We start from the raw sequence: 21,714 nt of genomic DNA, 5'->3' as shown, positions 1-21,714 counted from the left end.
AAGCATCTTATGGCACTTCAATGACATTGACAGTCGGAGCAGCTGCCAACAACGGCTAAAACATAACATTAGCTCACGAATATATCCCAATTGGGGTAGTCAGAGGTACATCCATTGCAAGAAGAAGTACCTCACCGAGCTTTCTGTTAGGCCAACGTGATCAGTGGTGAACCGTGAACTACCCGCTCCACACCTCACCGAGCTTTCTGCTAGACCAATGCGCGAGCCGTGTATAATGGTCGAGCCAACTGTGTTAGTGAAAACTGCACTTAAGATAAATTAATAACTCATTGGTGCAAGGCCAGTACAGGGGTTCGATCCGGAGCTCTCCGTTTGAGAAACAACCCGGTGTCACAGCGAAACGGTGACTATTTTCTCCATTTAGAACTATCAAAACTGACGTCGTTATGGCCACGGCTCAGAAGATCCTTGTCGCTCTATTATTATTTTTTAACTAATTTAACGAAGACCACGATAAGTGGCTGTATCTTATTGCGACATATTTACACTTACAGCCCGCAAATAACAAACAAAAAAATGATAATCTTCAATGCATTAAAAACGAACATTTCATTTTTAATGAATACAAAAATTATTATTAATATTCTAATGTTTCATAGTTTACAATAAAAAATGAGGAGCGCATCTGGCCTGTCGGTGCGTTCGTAATATACTACAAGTACAAAAAAGGGACTAAGTAATGTAGCCCAAGCAGACAAAGAACGTTCTTGAAAATGTGTACGTTTTATTACTAAACGTACAAGTTTTTGCCTCTGTTTCCCGACATGTGGATTTAGCCATGGGAATGGATCTCTCCAAATCAAATCCATAGGACTGCCTGATATCTTACGATCCGCTTTTAGACTCCAAATAAAGAACTTGATATTAGTCTTTCAAAGCTCGCAATCCGATAAACATACCAACTAAAATAGCCCATTTTCTATAACATGTGTATTAGCTTAATGGCACGTTCACGTCTAAAAATATTAAGGGTCAGGGTGATAAAGGATTCCGAAGGTTAAAGCTGATTTTGCACTAACTTTTGTGACAAATTGAAACAAAATCTAAGTAAGCTAAAAGTAGTAGTTGAGACCTGGGGGGGTTAAAAAGGCCACATCCAAACAATTCATCTGAAAAGCAATACTGCAATTTGACATTTGCGCATATAAAAGTGTGCAATGTCAAAAAGCAATATTGCTTTTTAGGCGAGTTGCTTCGATGTGGCCCGTTAACCTCCTCTGATCTTTAACATGAACCAATAGGAGCTAAAATCAAACACAAACATACCATAAAATCACGCCTGTATACCGAAAGGGGGAAGCAGAGGTGTATAGTATAAAATTCCTCTCCAGCTAGGTTTGTAAATGTCAAATATTATTAAGTATAAACATAATTTTAGACGTGACCGTAACGTTATCGCAAATGCAAACGACAGGAAATGTATTTCTGATAATATTTATTTATAGAGGAGCAATATTGAACGTCAGACGCGCCGTACGTTGTCGTCGATAACGCTGACACCCTCGTGTCGTATGTATAGATGTAAAACAACCGATTTAAAACTTTCACTTCCACTTACTTCAAAAAGTGGCAGAAAAAATGGAGTGTAAAGCTAGCCCAAAGGATACTCCCTTGTATGATTCATCTGCGAGAGTGCAGCATGATATTTAAGTCCCGAAAAACATTTTTCTAAACGACATTATATGATGCGTCGCTACGTTGTGGCACTCAGGACGAAGTAGACGCTCTTGAACCTCTTAATCAGTTGACTATGTGGCATTACTTGCGCTGTTGATAAAGGTTGTTTGTACGGTCACGAGCATTAATGTATACTTTGGTACCATGTCACATTAACTTTTTTGACAAATTGAACTGGAAGTCTCGCTAAATGTCAAATATGTTAGTGCGACAGAGTCCTAAAGTGGGTACATTATATTGCTCATGACTGTACAGTAATGTCTAAAATATGTACGTCAGCAAATTTCATACACATGTTCTAGGGGGTTAAAAAAGCCACATCGAAGCAATTCATCTAAAAAAGCAATATTGCTATTCGACATTTGCGTGCATTGCGCACTTACCTTTACATGCGCAAATGTCAAATTGCAATATTGCTTTTTATATGAATTAATTCGATGTGTTCTTTTTAACCCCCCTGATTCGATTTTCGAATAGATATTTGTGTAGATGCAATCAAATTTGTGCCCAGTTAGTGGCAATGGGCTCGCTCTATATTACATGGGACTAAAACATAGCCGGCGAGGAGTGGGGGGAGTATTGGTAGTTTGTATAAAATAAAAAAAAGCATCTCTATGACACTACTTTTATTATCTGTCACTTCATCTGTCATATTTTTTCCCACTTGTTCTGTTGCCCTATAAGAAATAGTTTTTTTTGTTTTATAGACCACGATATAAAATCTCAAAGTATACTACACTAAATACCCAGTTTTCGCTAGTAGCAGAGTAGGGAAAAGTACACCTCTGCCCTTCTTCAGACTTATCTGTCTACCCTCTTTGCAGCTTGTTTATGTATTTGATATCGGAGTGTTCGGAATCATCTGAACTCGCACCAAACTCACTACGACAAACCGCACTCATTGTGGGTCACTGAAATATCGGGAGTCTCATATCCCTGCTTTAAACGCAGTAAGAACCCGTTATTATGTGCGTTGTTATTATGTTTATGAATCTTCTAAGGCAATGCGCACAGAAGTGGCACCATAGGCGGTACTGGCTTGAAAAACACTTCTCATCATAAAAATCAACACTTGCAAGTTCACGTTTCATAATAATTATCATAAAAAAAAAAACAAAGACAAGTATTAAAGTAACAAGTATTAATAGTAGCAAATACAAGTATTTGAATTAAAAAATAAATGTCACTTTACAGTGAGTGTTATAAGGTTTATAATTCTGAATTAGATGGTCCTCGATGCGCTCGCCGCCACCAAAAAATGGTAAAATTGTAATTGTTGTTGTTAAAAACGTGACCGTGCAAATATACAATTTGTATGGCGGCCATCTTGTTTTTCCGACATTTTGTTTTTGTTTTTCACTAGCAATAGAATTTAACCAAGGTTTAAATAGGTTATGTGAAAAAGAAATGATCCAAAAGTCATAATTTCGTCAAGCCGAAGGGTGTCTGATGCGGAGCAATTTTCGAAGACCTCGATGTTTTCCCGATAGTGTTTCGATTTTTTTGATGAGAAGTATCTTTTGCAATGTTCGAATTTGTATCATACTGTAGCCCAAGGAAGTTGAGGGACATTGTCACCATAAGTATCTTAGGATTACAGGATTACATAAAGGGGAACTCTTAGCCACCTAAGAGTTTTGAAATAAGGAAACTTTTTTTGTATGCACGCGTTTACACTTTCCCTTACCACGCTCGCGGTACCACGTCTGTATACATCAAGCTTTAAAGGTGTTTGGCGTTTTAGACCATGAGGCTACATCCGAACTGCCAGGCTTACTTAGCGCCTGGGCCTTTAGTAGAGTAATAAAGCGGTTCTAAGGCAGCCTGACCATCGGAGCGGAGCGACGCACCGGAGCGGAAAAACGGAGAAATATTAACCAATAGGATTGCATATCTTCGTTGGCAATTTAAAGTCTATTATGTGCAATCGGGTAAATTTTACAGAAATTAAAAAAAACCGCTTGCAAAACCGAATTAAAAAAAAATTTTAGTGTATGGACTGTGTGTTAAAAAATATTGAAAGACAACTGATATTTAAGTACATAAGAGTTTGTACTGAATGTTTTAGGAGCAAAATACTATTCGATCCTGACAAAAAAGAAATTTAGAGCTTATAAGATAGACACATAAGAGCTTTTAAATTGGCAACGACGATATACTAGTTCGCTACTCCGTCTCTCCGCTCCGCTGCGTCGCTTCTATCCGGTAGACAGGCAGCGTTAAGTCTGTTACTTTGAACGGCAAACCCGTGTTCCGATATAACGCGCGTTATCTAAACGCCTGTGAAGATAATCATGGAAATATGGACCCACGTATTACAACTTTCCCGCTGAACGCAAGTAGAGCTAGGTACAGGGCTTATTACACTGCCCAATCCATCGGGTGTAGGTACAAATGTATCGCACACGCATCGCTTACAATACAAATAAAATAAAAAGAAATAATTCCAAAAAGACTCTAAACTAAGAGTCTTCTCAGGAGTGTTCTTATCGCTTATTGTGGATATACCACCAATCCGCACTAAACGTTTTGCATCTTCTTTTTTGATGCGAACAGCAAAGGACAGGAAATGTCTGCCGTCGTCTGTTTTTCCAACTCGACATAATCTGGGAGTCTTCAAGGCTAGAGTGGATAGGCATTTGCTAGGTAAGTGTGATCCACCCTAGACCACATCGTCACTTACCATCAGGTGAGATTGTGGTCAAACGCGAGATTATATTATATAAAAAGAAAACGCCAGATGGATTGGGTAGTGTAACAAGGCCTTAAGCTATCTGTACGTAGGCGTTAGTAGGTAGCACTGTTTAGCCAGGCGCCTGTGAGTCGTCGAAGGGAGCTACCTGTGCCAGGTCATTACTTGAGCCGCTGCAGCACGGTCGAGTTGAGCAGGTTGGCCTGCGCCAGGGACGCCGAAGGATCCGCCAGCTCCGCGCCCGGGTAGCCCGCCAGCAGCGAGAACTGGCACACCGACAAACACACTATTATTATTAGTATTTGAGAATTGTGAGGGCCGAACTGAATACATCCCGCGAGATCACTGCGACCTTGTCAGATCTATTGTGACCTAAATCTAAAAAATCCTCCTCTAGACCGATCCGTTCGAAGAGATCCAACGCCTTTTTGGGAGAAATCTCCATGACATCCTGGGGGTCCATCATGTGGCCCCCAAGTGTACGGCTTCTACTATGTATGAGAGCCTCACAGCTGCACAGCAATGTAGTAGCGTCTCATCTTCCCCTAAGCAGAATCTGCATAAAGGTGACTCACCATACAATAAACAATAATGCTACACGTATACATCAGTAAGTAGTTGAAGTCGCAGGTTCGAATCCAATGATTATCACGTGCTCAGCGGTGAAGAAAAACATCGTGAGGAAACCCACATTCCCGACAAATGCTTCAGACTGATGTTGGTACCTGTATGGTGAGCTGATGTTGGTACCTGTATGGTGGGCTGATGTCGGTACCTGTATGGTGAGCTGATGTTGGTACCTGTATGGTGGGCTGATGTTGGTACCTGTATGGTGAGCTGATGTTGGTACCTGTATGGTGGGCTGATGTTGGTACCTGTATGGTGAGCTGATGTTGGTTGTCATGTCAACCAACCATGCACGGAATAGGGGCTTAGTAATAATAATTTATACAATATAATGAGCTCGGTGGCGCAGCGGTAAACGCGCTCGGTCTGCGATTGTTGAAGTTAAGCAACTTTCGCAAAGGCCGGTCATAGGATGGGTGACCACAAAAAAAAAGTTTTCATCTCGAGCTCCTCCGTGCTTCGGAAGGCACGTTAAGCCGTTGGTCCCGGCTGCATAAGCAGTCGTTAATAACCATCAATCCGCACTGGGCCCGCGTGATGGTTTAAGGCCCGATCTCCCTATCCATCCATAGGGAAGGCCCGTGCCCCAGCAGTGGGGACGTTAATGGGCTGATGATGATGATGATGATGATGATGATGACAATATAATACCTGCTGCAGTTGGTATGAGGGCTCTGCTCGCGACACGTACTGTTGTAGATCGGCGACTGTGTGCGTGTGGTTGAACCGCCCCGTTATGCGGCTGCCGTCCACCAGACGGAACTGCGAATTGGAAAAAGGGATTTCTATTACTTTTAGCACACCCCAGACACTTCATACAAACAACCTCGTTTCACAGAGACACTACACATTGACATTATCGTACACGCGCATCTATGTGTGAAACGTATGACATGGGGGTATGTGTTGACCGAGCTGCTTGGCCACGATTTGTGGTCCCAGAGTGCGTAGGCAGAGCTGACTCACCACGGTCTGTGGTCCCAGTATACGTTAACCGAGCTAGCTCGCCACGGTCTGTGGTCCCAGTATACGTTGGCCCAGCTGGCCCGCCGCGGTCTATATTCCCAGTATACATTGGCCCAGCTGGCTCGCCACGGTCTGTAGTCCTAATGTCCGTTGGCCGAGCTGACTCGCCACGCTCTGTGGTCCCAATGTCCGTTGGCCGAGCTGGCCCGCCGCGGTCTGTAGTCCCAATGTCCGTTGGCCGAGCTGACTCGCCACGCTCTGTGGTCCCAATGTCCGTTGGCCGAGCTGGCCCGCCGCGGTCTGTAGTCCCAATGTCCGTTGGCCGAGCTGACTCGCCGCGGTCTGTAGTCCCAATGTCCGTTGGCCGAGCTGACTCGCCACGGTCTGTAGTCCCAATGTCCGTTGGCCGAGCTGACTCGCCACGGTCTGTGGTCCCAGTATACGATGGCCGAGCTGGCTTTGCAGTGTACATTGGCCGGGCCGGCTCGCCCAAGTAGGTCAGCCAAGGTGTCGTAAGGCCCTATATTACCTGCACGGTGGTGACGGGCTGCGTCTCGTCGAGCCTCACGGCCTGCTGCGCCGCGCGCATGTTGGCCGCGCGGTCCGTGCTGGACGCCGCTATGGGCGACGTGGCGCCCACCACGGCCGGCGTGGGGCTGGGAATAACATAAAGAAATATTTCTGTATACCACTTACCCGTGCTTAGGGAAACTCACAAAGAGAAAATTAAATCGAAAAAATCTTACTCGAACGGGACTTGAACCCGAAGCTCTTGTCTGGGCGGGACGAGTGTGTTAAACATTACACCACTGGGTCCACCTCCTGCTTCGACTGAATGAAGATTCATAGGTTTGAAGACTTTCGCATGGCCAGGAGGACCCGGTGGTGAATGGTTAACGCGCTCGTCCCGGCTTCTTCTATCGTGTGGGTTGTGAGGTGAATTACCAACCTCATCCACCCTGGTGTCAGGGTTATTATTGAGCCGCCAAAGGCCCCTGACATGACTCATATAAGGACTATTTACATCAGTAAGTAGTAACAGAGACCAACCGGGACCGGTTAATTGAGGGGAGGTCAGTTCCCGGCAGTGGAACGTAAATAAGTTAAAACACATAATACCGGATTCTAACCGCGTTAATCAAGGATATGAGACTACAACGTATAAACAACGTACATAGGTTGTTTATGTTATGTTTTTTTCTTTTATCGCTCACGTAGTTCGGCAGAGAACGTATGCGCTTGGCAACTATAATCTATAACTTCTCTAAGGCCTAAAAAAGAGGTTATTTTTTATTCATGTGAAAATAGTAATTAAATACATTAGTCAGTACAATCACTGCAGGTCAGTCTCAAAATACCGCCCCCTCTCGTACCTGGTTCAAAGGTGCCCATTATACTGGCCGCGTTACCGCGCACTATTGCTAAGGAAACCTGTTGAACCAGGAACGAGCTGGCGCGGGGGTCAGGTTTAGAATAATGATAGTTAGTTGGGGTACCTGCCCAGCATCTGTCCTTTCCCGCTGAACACGTGCTGCCTGCTGGCGGCCCGCGGGCAGTCCTCGTGGCGGCGGTCCTCCAGGCTCACGCGCACCTCGCCGCCGCCGCCAGACAACTCCGGCGGGATCTCACTGCAAACACGTTATAACCTCCTAAGGCCGAGATTGACAGACACAATAGTTAAACTCTACTTAGTGTAGTGTAGTGTTAGTGTACCTAGTTAAGAGTCTTTTGTAATTATTTCATTTTATTTTGGTGCAATAAAATATAACTGTATTTAAATAATGGCGTTTGCATTTTAAAAGGGCATTCGGTGTTTTCTTTTATTTATTTTTTACGTGACGCGTAACTTTTTGAGTTACGCGTCATACACGTACGTAAATCAAATCAAATCAAATATACTTTATTGCACGTAACCCTTCTTAGCAAACATAACACGCCTGTTCCGAGGTGTATTCGAGGTGTCACATCTAGACAGTCGATATATGAAGGCGTAGCAGAGTACAAACTCTGTACATATGGCCTTTCGTTCTGACCGTCAATCATTTTAAATTTCGAAATTCTCATTCCATTACGCATTTCCTTTCATTTTACACTGACTCATTGCATTCCCGACCTTCATAAGAACAACATAATATTATACTATTTAGCTCTGGCCGTGCCCTCTAATTTTGGATTTGATCTTATATCTAAGCATGGTTATAATTTGTTTGTGAAGTGTTGGATAAACTGGATATTTCTGTTGAATTTAAAACGTTATTTTGTCGTCGTTATTACCAATAATACCACTACTCTGCCGGCACGGCGGGACTCCATCCTCACCCATCTTGCCGCAAAGGGAATAAACTCACCCGCGTCTTATACAGCTGAGGAACTCTGCGTTCTCGGGGTCGGTGTAGTGTCGCAGCGCGCCGTTGTCCACGGTGAAGCCCTCGCGGTACAGACGCAGACGCACCGATCGGGCCTGCTCTTGTCCCTGCAACACAATTTTATTTTATAGCACATCCCTGCTTGCGGCGAATGTATCTTCGCCTGGGGCATGGAATAAGGGATAATACTCATTGAGGAGCTCAGCGTGGCACAGCGGTTAACGCGCTCGGTCTGCGATTGTTGAAATTAAGCAACTTTCGCAAAGGCCGATCATAGGACGGGTGACCACAAAAAAAAAGTTTTCATCTCGAGCTCCTCCGTGCTTCGGAAGGCACGTTAAGGCCCGTTGGTCCCGGCTACATTAGCAGTCGTTAATAATCACCAATCGGCACTGGGCCCGCGTGGTGGTTTAAGGCCCGATCTCCCTATCCATCCATAGGGAAGGCCCGTGGCCCAGCAGTGGGGACGTTAATGGGCTGGTGATGATGATGACTACGTGCCGAGGTTTCTCTTGCAGCTTCTTTTCCCCAGCTGTACAGGTTGTGAGAAGCTGCAGTAGTTTTAGGCGGAGGAGACGTTCGGTATGTAAAAATTGACGATTCAGAGTGTAACTATGTTACCTACTGAATAAAGATATTTTTGAATTTGAATAGAACGGCAACTATACGCTCCCTACCAGCGGTTGAGCTAGGTTTCCCCCCCCCCCCTCCCCCCCTCACCTCACCCCCGCCCTCCTTCGCTCTTACTTTGGTCTTCAATCGTATGAGCAGATGTCAGACGTCACACAGACAGATGCGCGTGTACGATAACGTCAATGTGTGGTGTCTGTGTAAAACGAGGTTGTTGTATGAAGTGTCTGGAGTGTGCCTGAGTCTGAGTTTTCGAAGTCTTAATTCAAACTCCGTAATATCCGTATAGGGTGGTACAATAATCACCTGCTGCCCTCCTGTGGTATTTGTCGGCGTCACTTGTTCGTGGTCGTCTGCCGTTTGACCTGAAATACATAACATACAGAACATAGATAGCCTATATACGTCCCACTGCTGGGCACAGGCCTCCTCAACCACCACTGCTGGGCTTGATTGAGAGGACCTGAAATATCGTATAAAATAAGTAAACTAAATGAAAATGCCAAAAACCAAAACAAAACTAGACATTGGCCCCGATTCCTGCAGACACCTCCTAATTTTACTTTAAGTTATACCTGTCATCTTATTCGCCGAGAAGGAAAGAGACCGATGATTGACAGTCGTAAAAATTTTAGGAAGAATGAGTAAATGAATTAATAACCCGGGCGAATCAAAAAGTATCTCGCTAGTATGCAAACCGTTTGACGTGTGCTGTCAACTTAATTCTGTCGGGTCATGTAAAATGTTTAGACGATTGTTTTACATTTCTGCTTAAAATTGACGTGTGTTCCATAAATTTTATGCCTGTCGATTACCCATCTCTTTCTTTTTCAGCGGATAAGAAAATGACAGGTATAACCTAAAATAAAATTAGATTATTATTATATTTATATTAAGATGGCGTCTGCAGGAATAAGCACCATTATTTATTTACTACCGCTAGTTCAAAAATGCTAAATTCTTATTCCTCAGTGGGATCTTATTTCCCAAGCAATTCTTGACGATTTAACTCTTTACCTAGATGTAGTACTGTTGGCATAAGCTCACAACTATATCCCAATTGGGGTATTCAGTAGTACATCCATATTCATATTCATTTATTCATAATATGTAGTTCATATTACATGTTATATCTTCTTCCTTGCGCTATCCCACTTTAAGTGGGGTCGGCTCTCCTAATTTTGCGGCGCCATGACATTCTGTCTAAGGTTGTCGGGTCGGGTAAATATTACATGTTATATTTCGTATATAATCTAGGTTACATTCTACTAGTAGAATAGTTCATTAGGTGTCATTCATTACACATTAAAAAATAATAATTACAAAATCCATTGTAAGATGAACTACGCACGGTCACGAGCATTAATATGTATACACTTTGGTACCATGTCACATTAACTTTTTTGACAAATGGAACTGTAAGTCTCACTAAATGTCAAATATGTTAGTGCGACAGAGTCCTAAAGTGGGTACATTATATTGCTCATGACTCATGACTGTACCAACACCTCACCGAGTTTAGAGCAACGATTTAACTCGTTATCTAGATGTGGTACTCTTAATCGAATAAGCACGATAAAGTTCTATAAAAACGAAAGAATAATTTATATATTACCAAGTCTGTAGCCGACACCAGAGAAGACCCCGCGGCTCCGCCCCGCCGTGGACGGCTCATCCTCGAACACCACAGCCCCTCGCCTGGTGGAACAAAGTATTATTCTCTCTTCGTCTGCGTCACTATACTAACTTTAAAAAAATAATAAAGTTAGAATAGTGACTAAAAAAATATAAAAACCAAGCTACAACTTGCTTGGCTTGGCGTCGGTTATATATATAAGTAAATTAGTCCGCATACCAATTTTTAACTTTCTACCTTGAAGATTGCAGAATGCTCCATACAAACTCCCACCCCCCATTTTATGGAAAAAGTAGCCTATGTCACTCTCCATCTCATCAAACTATCTCCACTTAAAAATCACGTCTAATTCAAATTCAAAAATATCTTTATTCAATGGGTAACATAGTTACACTTTGAATCGTCAATTTTACATAACGAACGTCTCATCCGCCTAAAACTACTGCAACTTCTCACAACCTGTATAGCCGGGGAAAAGAAGCTGCAAGAAAAACCTCGGCACAGGGCCCTAGATGTTCTTTAAAAAAACAAAAATAAACATAAAATATTGGTATACAATTGAGTAATTTAGCTGCCTAATATCAGTTCTCAGACAGTTAATCCCATGCATTCATATCTTCTAAATAATCACTAACTTTATAATAACCTTTTTTGTAAAGTTTTTGTTTAACTACTGTCTTAAAACAGTTGAAAGGCAAATTTTGAATGTCAATGGGAATCTTATTGTAAAAACGTATACATTGCCCCTTAAAAGATTTAGTAATCTTATGTAATCGACTGACTTGTAAAGCAAGTTTATTTTTATTCCGGGTATTAACAATGTGCCGATCGCTATTTTTTGCAAATAGTCCTATATGTTTTTTTACATATATTAAGTTTTCAAAGATTGTCCGTGTAATTGTCCGTGAAAGACGGACAAACAGACAGACACACACATACACTTTCCTATTTATAATATTAGTAGGTATGGATAATCTATAAAATACATACTTAATTTTATTGGCATTTGGATAGAACAGTATTAGTAGCGGGTAATCTGCAGTCTGAATTTTCTTATTATTATTATTCTTCTTCACCTTTTTCTTCATGATAAACTATTATTACCCGACTGCGAGGTGGGTTATATGTTTTTAAATATTGCACTTTGTTTATATAAGTATTTGAATGACTTTATAAGGAAATTCTATGGTTTTTTAATGTTATTGCTGTTTCGAAAGTTTCGTGATTTAAAGAAGGTCGATTTGAATGCAATTTTGATGCTAATGTATGGAAAAAGAATTTATCTTTGATTAGAAGGGATCTCCATTTTGTTATGTAAAAAATTGTATTAAAAACGGGTGGGCATGTAAAGATAAATTTGAATACTTCGCAACTACATTTTCGGGGACTAGTGTGACTTATACAAAACGCGTCTTGCAAAAATTGCAATGTCATTGACAACATTGACATTTACACAATTCTAGCAATCATAAGTCAGCCAGTGATATAATAGAAATAAGTATGGATATTATTCATTATTTTTATAATTGCTTTGGTAAAGGAAAAGAGCGTCAGAGCTTCTTCACGCTAACGTCCCAGCAAGGACACTCTGTTCCTACCGTGTGCAATCAAGGGTGACTTATTTTGAATTAAGTAACAATAACACTGGTATTAATAAACTAACCTCAGCTTCGAGACTGCCCTCAAGATCATGTCAATGTGACAGTTCTCATATAAACACAGAGACTTGAGCATGATCTTGAGGGCAGTCTCAGCTGAGATTCGTTTATTAATACCACCCTTACTACGATTGCTTTTACTGATGACGTCATATGTCAGTATTTCCATACAAATTCCATAGAAAATTTTCGTTTAGACGTTTCGTAACAAGTATCTCATTAGACTTAGTTGACTGTTGTTGTTTTTTTTTTGTTTATTCTATACTGCTAGACCGACGGCAACACCGACGTTCCGGTTCCGGCGGTCTATCTTGTCTATGACATCTCTTCTATTCTCTACAACCATGGACTATTTACCGATTATTTTAATTTAACTGATCAAAATTATATTTTAATGTTTAATTTCTTTAGAACCTTCACGTTGGCAGAATCATCGTTTCTGAACGATGCAGCCATAAAGAAGAAAAAGTTGAAGTTAACATCGCGTACCCGCACGATATAACTTGCATTGCATTGCCTACCAAACATACGATACAGAACACATGATATCAGTCAGTCTTAGGCCAATCAAGTCTTCGCGTAAGGGGAAATTCAGCCTTCGCACTTTGCACAACGTTTGAAGGGCTTATTACATTACGCGATTCATCGGGTTTGACGCAGATGGTGTAGTGAAAGGTGTAGGTATAAAACGTACGGCGTGAGATGAGACATAGAATAATACTACGGTCCTCAACGGTTGCAAAGGCGGAGATGGGAGCTATCGGTACGGTATGCAGGACGGAAGGGGCAAGTCACCGGGACTGTAACCTGGAACCTGACAGAGGACAGCAGTAACCGTCAGTACTATTCTGAGGCGGAGGACAGGAGTCCTAATACGGCTTTGAAATAGGCGCCATCCCACTCGCGTCAAATGGAGTACCTACTGCTGGGCAGAAGGCAAGAGGGAAAGCACTATTATTCCCTAAAAAAAAAGCATGGAAAATGCAGTAGGTCTGGGTCCCTATCTGAACTCATCCAACATCTCCTACTGAAGTAAGAGGCGCCCACCCTGCGGCGAGGACGGGCCGAACAGTAATTTTCACCTTATTTAACATTTAATCAAGTATAAAATATCAACCCGAAAAAATAGTCTTCTACATATAAAGTGATTATTTAAATACAAGTGAATAAGGATGCTTACTCCCTGACACTCTTGAACATCTCAGTGACAATATCCCTCCGACCTTTGCCAGGGCCCAGAATCTGTTGTCCAGAACGCTCAGATCCTCCAGCGTAGAAAGCTTGTCCTGTAACCAACAAACACATTTATGAATATAACCATAGACAAAAGAAATTGGTTACCCTAATGATAGTCTCTCACAACACGAGTTCAGTTGATAGTGCAGCCATAGATTGAAGAATAATATTACACTGTAGAATGGTATAGTCACTGTGGAACACCGGTTCCAACCCCAGTTCCAGACTTTAATTTATCTTAAGTGCAGTGTTCATAACAATTGGCTCAACTATTATAGATGGTGATACGGCTCACCACATTATTGTCACGTTGGTCTAACAGATTTTTTTTATTTATTTGGGATGTAGTTGTGAGCTTATCTATGTATGAATAGAACGATCAAAGATTGCCAAGCCTATGCTCAACTTACACAACTTACCAAACTGACATAACTATACATATCTATTTGTGTAAAATGATTGTTTTTTAATCACCTTCATTTTTACAATAATGGCTGAATGTATATAACTGTATAAATAAATAATTATACATACATACATCTACATGTAAATACTTCTAACATACATCTATACTTGAAACTTCAATACGTAGTTTTTACACATATATGTAATGTACAATCCTTGGACTACTTATGAGATGTTTAATAAATTTGTAAAGCTTATACATGAAAAACAGTCTTGTCTACGTAAGGCAAAATTTGGCACTTAGTACCAGCTGTCACCACACATTATCAACACCCAAACACATCTAAACAAAATCTACGCCTTGACATTTCAACCTACAGTCAACCACGGACCTTGATCACTCACATCTTGCATCCCTTTCAAGCTTGCTATCTCTTTCCTCAAAGCACTATTCTCTCTTTTTAACCTTTCAATTTCTCTTTTCAAACTATCCACATCTTCTTTCTCAGATTGATACTGTGAGGTATTTTTCTTGGTTTTTAGACTTTTAGAACAAGAGGCTTCATCGCAGAAATATTTGTCCACTTTGAGTGCTCTTCTTCTGCGTGCTAGCCAAGCCAAAAATAAAATTGTTTAATTGTAAAAAAGTATCTGCTATATGTCTCATTATTGAGTATGGTTGCAGAGATGTAAAATATAATGTTACTTCACACTTTTATAATAGTTAAAGTATGGTAATTTCTCATTTTATGTGAAGTTTGTAGTCTCATAGAAATAAGTATTGTCTTGTAGTATCTTATTGACATGAAATGGTCATAATAGCCATAAAGATGTGGCTGAATCTTTATCAAAATATTAATTAATGATTACCATCTTATATATACATACCTACTTAGTCAGACAATAAATAATTTCCATTCATTCTATTAAAAAAAATCAAGTGTGATCTATAAGTTTGCAATTGCAAATAAAATTGTATACCTACCTACCATCTAAAATATTTTTCTTTAATTGAACAATAATATTTTGTAGAATGTAATGGCTGTATTATAGGGGCTAGTACTGAAGAACTAAATGTGTGATGCTTTTACAATATCCTTTCTACAACTAAAACTTTGTGAAAATAACAATCTAATGTCAGTTAAGGCTTGTTTGATTCATCACTGATAGGCTACTAAACACTTAGTTCATCAATTCATCATCTTATTTATTATTTATTTATTTTTACAGATTTTTTTTCTTACCTTCTTCATCTTCACTGGAGCTATCATTTTGTTGAAGGGACCCCAGTGTAGCGAAGTTAGTGTTGGACTTCTTCTTATCTTTCTTCTGGACCCTTAGGGGGGACCCAGGTGGTGAATCCATGTCACTATCTGAGAGCACGGGCATGGATGGCGGTGCCGCAGCCGGGTTCGGAGCCATTTCGTCCGCGTTTCCACCATGTTCGTAGAAACTTGACAAAGCCACCTACATTAATAAAGTTTTTTAAAATATCTATTGGTAAATAGGTTAAATAGTATTAGTATTTGGCTGAAGGTGTCCCATTTTAGAGCGAGCGTTGGAGGTGTAGTAGATTAGGAAAACAAACGTTTAAATTGAATTAAAAGAGTAAAACCCCTTTACATAGTTGTGTGTATCACAGAAACATCTTGAACTATGATAGTAGAGCATGTAAACCAGTGATCGGCAGGTCGAATCATCAGTAACTACGACGAATATCTACAAATTTAATGAAATACAAATTATAGTGATGCAAACAATGAAAAATAATCAAAATCATGCGTTGCACTTACTTCTAGCTGCCAATTGGAAGATTCCAAGAAGAATCGACTTCGAGCTTCGTCAGCTCCTGTGACATCACAGAACTGCCGCAACGTATCATCCTTGTTTACAGACATCGGGAATTTAATGAATTCTACGAATTTTCTATGAAATCTTCTCAAGAAATTAGTCAGTCAGAAAATGAAAACGCCGATGACTTGCTTGCTTTTTTTTTTGTTTTGGTTTACCCTGAAGGGTAAGGCAAAGGGAACTATGCCCATACAGCCATGTCTTACGTATTTTTTTTTCTTGATGATTAATGAAATGATGAAAGGTGATGAATGATGATGATGAAACCTAAGCCCCCACCCTCGGAGTAGACTCCTACTCCGAACCCCAAACGAATTAACTCAAAAGTCCGCATAAACTTTTGAGTTATGAAGCGGCTTCCCGACACGAAGCGAAAATAGGCAGATACACTTTGTTTATTGAATACTCCAATATAATAACACTCGCGAATGTCTTCTGACTAACTTAATGCGATCATTAACCACAAAACACCACTTCGTATTAATTATTTAGATTACTCAATGAAGAAAGCAACTGTCCCGTTCCCGTTTCCCGCCGAAAAGCCTGACTTGCTTGCTTTTCGTTTTCATTCGTTATCTTATGTTGGCGATCGTGAATATCAAATAGAGCTGATACAAAACAATCTTATTACCGGTTAGTTAGCGGTTAACTACATTGTTTTTTTTTTTACAAATAACTTACCTATATTATTAGGTTCATGTTTTATACTTTACTATATATATGAGGCACAAAACGAAATAAATAAAAATAATGAAATGTAACTTTAAAATATAAAAATCCACTAATGTAACTTTCGTGTGAAAATCGACTTGAGCAACTCTATTGCGGTATTCAGTTTAGCCAATATCTAGAAAATATAAGTCACTTTAATAATTTGTTCGGATACACTTCTCTTAATATGATGAAGTGCTACTCTTTATTCTACTAATAGAAAAGTCTTTGGCAGAAATTGTAGGGCAAAAATACTTTTCTTGCCGCAGCAACGGCAGCAACGTACGCAATTTCAAAATATTGAAACAAAAGAAGAACAAAATAATCATCAAAACAAATCAAATTGAAATCAAACAAGAAATACAGAAAGTGCGAGAAGTGTTGAATGAAGTAGGTATCCGAGTTTTTATTGTTTTGTTTTGACATTCTTTTGACAACTGACTGACGTTCAATGATAAATGCAGCCGCAGTAGATAATTTTTACTTTGTGTTTTTAAGAAATTACAATCAAATTTGTGAGTATTATTCTTCGGCTATACATTATAACTTCATAAGTCAAATAATAGCCTTTTACCTACGTACTTTATTATTGTCTACAGATGTTTGTTAATAAATGAAGACTCCTCGAAAATCGTCAGGGAACATGAGGAAATATTATCAGCTGATTCTCGTCATAGTGTGTTGTATCAGTATAGTTACATTGCTCATCTACCGCCACGAATACTATAGGCTGAGGTATGTACTCGAAGTGCTCAACTTTTTCGGCAAACCCGGCCTTTCGGAGATTGAGTTTTGCGGTCCCGGGTTTAACGCGACGATGCTCTCAGAGATACTGCGGAACTCTTCAATGGAGGTCCGTGAGACACCGCCACTGTTCCAAGAGATTGATGACAACTTCTACTCTTACTCCTCATTTTTAAGATCTTATCAGAAATACGAAAAACTCACGCCGACCCACGCACACATAATAGACACTATAGTTATAGGAAAAGCGCATTTTAGACCTAACTTTCGATGTAATATTTGGCTGGAAAACTTAGCTACACCAAAAGCGGGCCGATTTACTTACAAAGTCATGTCTGAACCAATTAATGAATACCGCTTATATGTGTTTGAATGCTCTTTGAATCAAAATTTGGGTAAACCTAAAGGTGTAAGTTTTTATCTCAATGATTACAACATAAATCCTATTCATGCACCAATAAATAGGTTAATTCAAGTCAATACAAAGAGGAAAGTAAGAAAGAACAGTAGTATTAAATTTGTTAATAGTATAGAACCAGCTGTGTGTGTCATACCAAACCAGGTACCGTTAGTTGCAAGAGACTCGTTTATAGAGTTCTTAGTCTTTCACCACATGATGGGAGTGAACCAATTTACGATATATGACAGCATGATGTCCGAAGACATAATCCGGAGGCTCAACTTGTTGCCTGCAGACATCACACAATGGAACATTCAATTCTTTCCACTCAACTACCCTTTCATTTTCGCGAAGTCATACAGCATAATAAGAAACGCCATAGAACTTGATTGTCTGTTCAGACACTTCAGAATTGACAAAGAAGACACTGATAAAGCAAGTCATGTGATGGTACTATCTTGGGATGAGTTCATGGTACCAAGAATTCATACCAATTTGAAAGCAACTATTGATGATTTTGATCCAAGAAGAAAAATGAGATCTATTAAAATACAGCCCTTACTATTCTGTTTGAACCAAGCTGACGATGATAACTCTGAAGTTGGACATCCTGATATCATGAGGAAAACTCACTATTTTATGTTGCAGCAGGATCTGAAGTCAGTATATATCAGGAATTTAGATTCTATGACAAGTTTTGATGACATATTTGAACTAGGCGCTAGTGAAATAGTACCTTTGGAAATACTAGGACTGCATAAGTATATGGTATGTAGAGATCCAAAGAGTTACCATACAAACGGTGCGGGATACAATGAAACACAAATGCAGGTGTTCCAGCACAAATTCGAAGGTGCTATGTTGAAGTTTGATCAAACCTTAGTGACAGATAAGGTGTACAGGTTGTACCGTTCCGGTCAAATCTGGGAAAAAACATCAAGTGAAACTGTAAGGGACATGTTGTAAAACAAAATGGTTAGTGAATTGTTTGTTGAACAAATCCAGGAAAGAAGGATAACTTATGATAATTAAAATGGTGTTAATTCTCAGCATTTGAGGGTCAAAGTATCATAAAATGTAAGGGTTGTGTTGTGTTGAACAAGCAGTAAGATTGTACAAGATTATTTTTTTATTTACCTATAGCTAGAATATTTTTATATGTTGTGAGCAAAGTTAGAATTTAACTTTATGTTTAGAGTATTAGGCTCTCTTTCCCTCTCTATTGTCTATTATTTTTCCTTTACATTGTAGAAGTACCTATTGGATATTTTATTTTTCTTTTTGTGTCCTGTCCCCGGTTACTCCTTACAAAAATCTAACGCGCAAGTGCGAGGGAGACAAACGCTCCGCAAGTTCCCCCTGACTCCTTAGTGGATTCGGCCATTTAAGACTAAAACAACACTCAGAGGGGGTGAGATCCGCGCCCGATACCAATTGGTGTGGGGCAGAGTTACCGTTCTCTACATAGTAGTAAATTATTCTTTATTTATGCTTATGTATCGTTGCATTTAAGACTAAAGATTATATTTTGGATTGTTGATAATTTTGAAAGTAGTGCCTTGATTGTATGAGGGTGGTTGAGAATTTTTTGACTGCAAGGCAAGTGCAATACTACAGTTTTCCTGCAATTATGAAGTCCTACATCGAAAATGGTTGCACATTCTAGATCAGTCATTCATCATTCATAAAACATATTTTTGGACAGTTCTAATAATTGTATACGGACTAGTTTTTCTGCTAAAATGTGAAAAACCATTTTTTAATTATCTGTCCAAAATTGCTCTAAGAATTCAGTGTTGCTATTGCCTTGCAGTCAATCTGGACTGTAGATATACGAAAAAAAATAAGATAGATCTGCACAGATTAGATACCGAGGCTCAAAGCGAGTGCGGGAAAGTGGAAACATCACAAAATACCCGCACTCCGGAACGTTCCTGGTACCGACTTTATGTGCAATGAGCTTTAAATGAAAGCTGAGGTATGGCTCTAAATTTATCCCATTTATACCTTCTCGCGTAAACAAGACTGCTTATTAGGTAAATATTCATGTATAAGCACATACTATGCCGGCCGAGCTTACGGATGACTATTATTATAATTACTCCCATGTATAATGGTGCTAATTCCTATACACACCATCTAATTTTATTTTAAGTTAAACCTGTCATTTTCTTATCCGCTGAAAAAGAAAGAGACGGAACACGCGCCAATTTTAAGCAGAAATCTAAAACAACCTTCTGAAAACGTTACATCGGCCAATAACCCGACAGAATTAGTTGACAGCACACGTCAAACGGGTTGCATATCAGCGAGATGCCTATTTTAGGCGCCAGGTTATTCATTCATTTCAAAATTAACAGTTGTCCATCGTCCGTCCCTTTCCTTTTTAACAGACAAGAAAATGACGGGTATAACTTAAAATAAAATTAGGAGGTGTCTTCAGGGATCGGAACCATTGGTAACCTACCCATAATAAAAGTTCCGCCAAGAACTATTTTGCCTATATTAGTAATGAATTAATGATAATATTAATAATCATAGTTACCTACTCAGTGAATTGTTTATTGTTAGTTATTAGAAATTCTTAATTATAGCAATGACTAAGAGTTGAACCACATGTTTTGCCGCCCCGACGGTTCGGTCGCGTGCGGTCGCATTGTCTCGCTCTAGCCAATGACAGTTCTAAGTGACAAAAAAGAATAGAGATGTAGTTCAACCCTAACGTATAAAGCAGGATATTAGTTAATAGTTACGTTGTAAAACGATGGAATTCAGAGTGTGCCTGCTCTATTATAAAATAGGAGAATATCTAAATAATTTAAATAGTCCTAGACGAGATCTAAAGCTACTGAACATAACACGGCCTTATGTACGGTTACGAGTACTAATATGTATACACTTTGAAACCATGTCACATTAACTTTTTTGACAAATTAAATCGTAAGTCTCATTAAATGACAAATATGATAGTGCGACAGGGTTCTAAAGTGGGTACATGATATGGCCCGCTGTTGGTCAAATCAAACGTAAGAAACACCCGTAAGATTAACTCGAAAGTTCCTCCACTCGACTCGGCCTCGGCTGAGCATTTTGGTATTTTAATTCGAGAATTTTACTCACTGAAGTCATGCATATATTGTCAACAAAATAATACGTCGATAATGACGCCTCCTCCTCATGCCTCCACTAAACCTCACTGGAGTAAACAGGAAGTAAGGTTGAGGCGACGCGTAAAAAACGGATTTTGAACAGAGTTTGAGGTCTTCCTTCGAGGAAGGGAGTTAACATCTTAGGGTCATCTTACGGGTGTTTTGAAATAAAGCTTCTTTTCATCGTTAACCCTTTCAATGCTATGGAGGTGTGTGTTCGTTCCTAAAAATGTCAACTTATATGTGGTGAACGAATTTACACTTTCGCTTAATCAGTATGTGGGACAGATATTTTAGTACAACGCCGCCGCACAGAAAGGGTCAACAAAGGTCATATATTAACGCAAAGTCCACAGGACGATCTCAGTCTCGAGCCTAACATTTTCTTAACATAATGCTCTTTGGTCACAAATAAATCTAGTCTTAAGTATTGCCAATAAATTATAACTCACTAAACAGGGGAATTAAAAAGGCCACATCAAAGCTATTCATCTAGAAAAGCAATATTGCAATCTGACATTTGCTCATATAAAAGTAAGTGCGCAATGCAAACAAATGACAAATAGCAATATTGCTTTTTTAGATGAATTGCTTCGATGTCGCATTTTTAACCCCCCAGTTCTGTGTTCACAATCCAAAATTTACTCATTCCTACTTCAAACAATAAAATGTTTTTATTACACGAATACCCTGTTGTTTTCTTTTTGTATTTCGTTGATTTGAGTGTAGATATGTTGGTCTCACACGCAACTCAACTAATGCACTGAACAATCAATAAAATAAGGTAAACGGAAGTAAAACAAAATGTGATTCTAAGTAAATGTTTATTTCATTTTCTATTCTAAATACAGAGCAGGCATAGCCTTAACTGTCACAGGTCAGACAAAATATATTTGATTCTAAACATTCAGCAGAAGTACACGCTCAAAACCTTCAAATATTCTG

The 21,714-nt window shown here is 39.6% G+C and overlaps 2 protein-coding genes across 3 annotated transcripts in view; one reads left to right on the top strand and one right to left on the bottom strand.

The window, feature by feature from the left end:
* The window catches only part of LOC126377543 (uncharacterized), a 394,831-nt gene extending 373,374 nt beyond the window's left edge, over positions 1–21,457 (top strand). For both annotated transcript variants that reach the window (XM_050025336.1, XM_050025335.1), the window contains exons 2-3: positions 16,962–16,991; positions 17,076–21,457. In XM_050025336.1, the coding sequence (XP_049881293.1) occupies positions 17,090–18,586 (1,497 nt within the window). In that variant the 5' untranslated portion in view covers positions 16,962–16,991; positions 17,076–17,089 and the 3' untranslated portion in view covers positions 18,587–21,457. The remainder of the gene's footprint in view (positions 1–16,961; positions 16,992–17,075) is intronic.
* On the bottom strand, positions 2,310–15,905 carry LOC126377570 (NSFL1 cofactor p47). Its single transcript, XM_050025374.1, has 10 exons — positions 15,708–15,905; positions 15,159–15,381; positions 13,454–13,559; positions 10,595–10,677; positions 9,286–9,344; positions 8,332–8,456; positions 7,480–7,611; positions 6,513–6,639; positions 5,669–5,779; positions 2,310–4,656 (listed from the first exon to the last, which is right to left on the bottom strand). Exons 1-10 carry the CDS (start codon positions 15,810–15,812, stop codon positions 4,552–4,554), a joined length of 1,176 nt encoding a protein of 391 aa, XP_049881331.1. The 5' UTR covers positions 15,813–15,905; the 3' UTR covers positions 2,310–4,551.
* Positions 21,458–21,714: the final 257 nt, after the last annotated feature.

This window comes from Pectinophora gossypiella, chromosome 23 (assembly GCF_024362695.1).
Source record: "Pectinophora gossypiella chromosome 23, ilPecGoss1.1, whole genome shotgun sequence".
Taxonomy (NCBI): Eukaryota; Metazoa; Arthropoda; class Insecta; order Lepidoptera; family Gelechiidae; genus Pectinophora; species Pectinophora gossypiella.
Note: the sequence above shows the minus strand (reverse complement) of the source record. Positions and strands in the feature narration are given on the sequence as shown.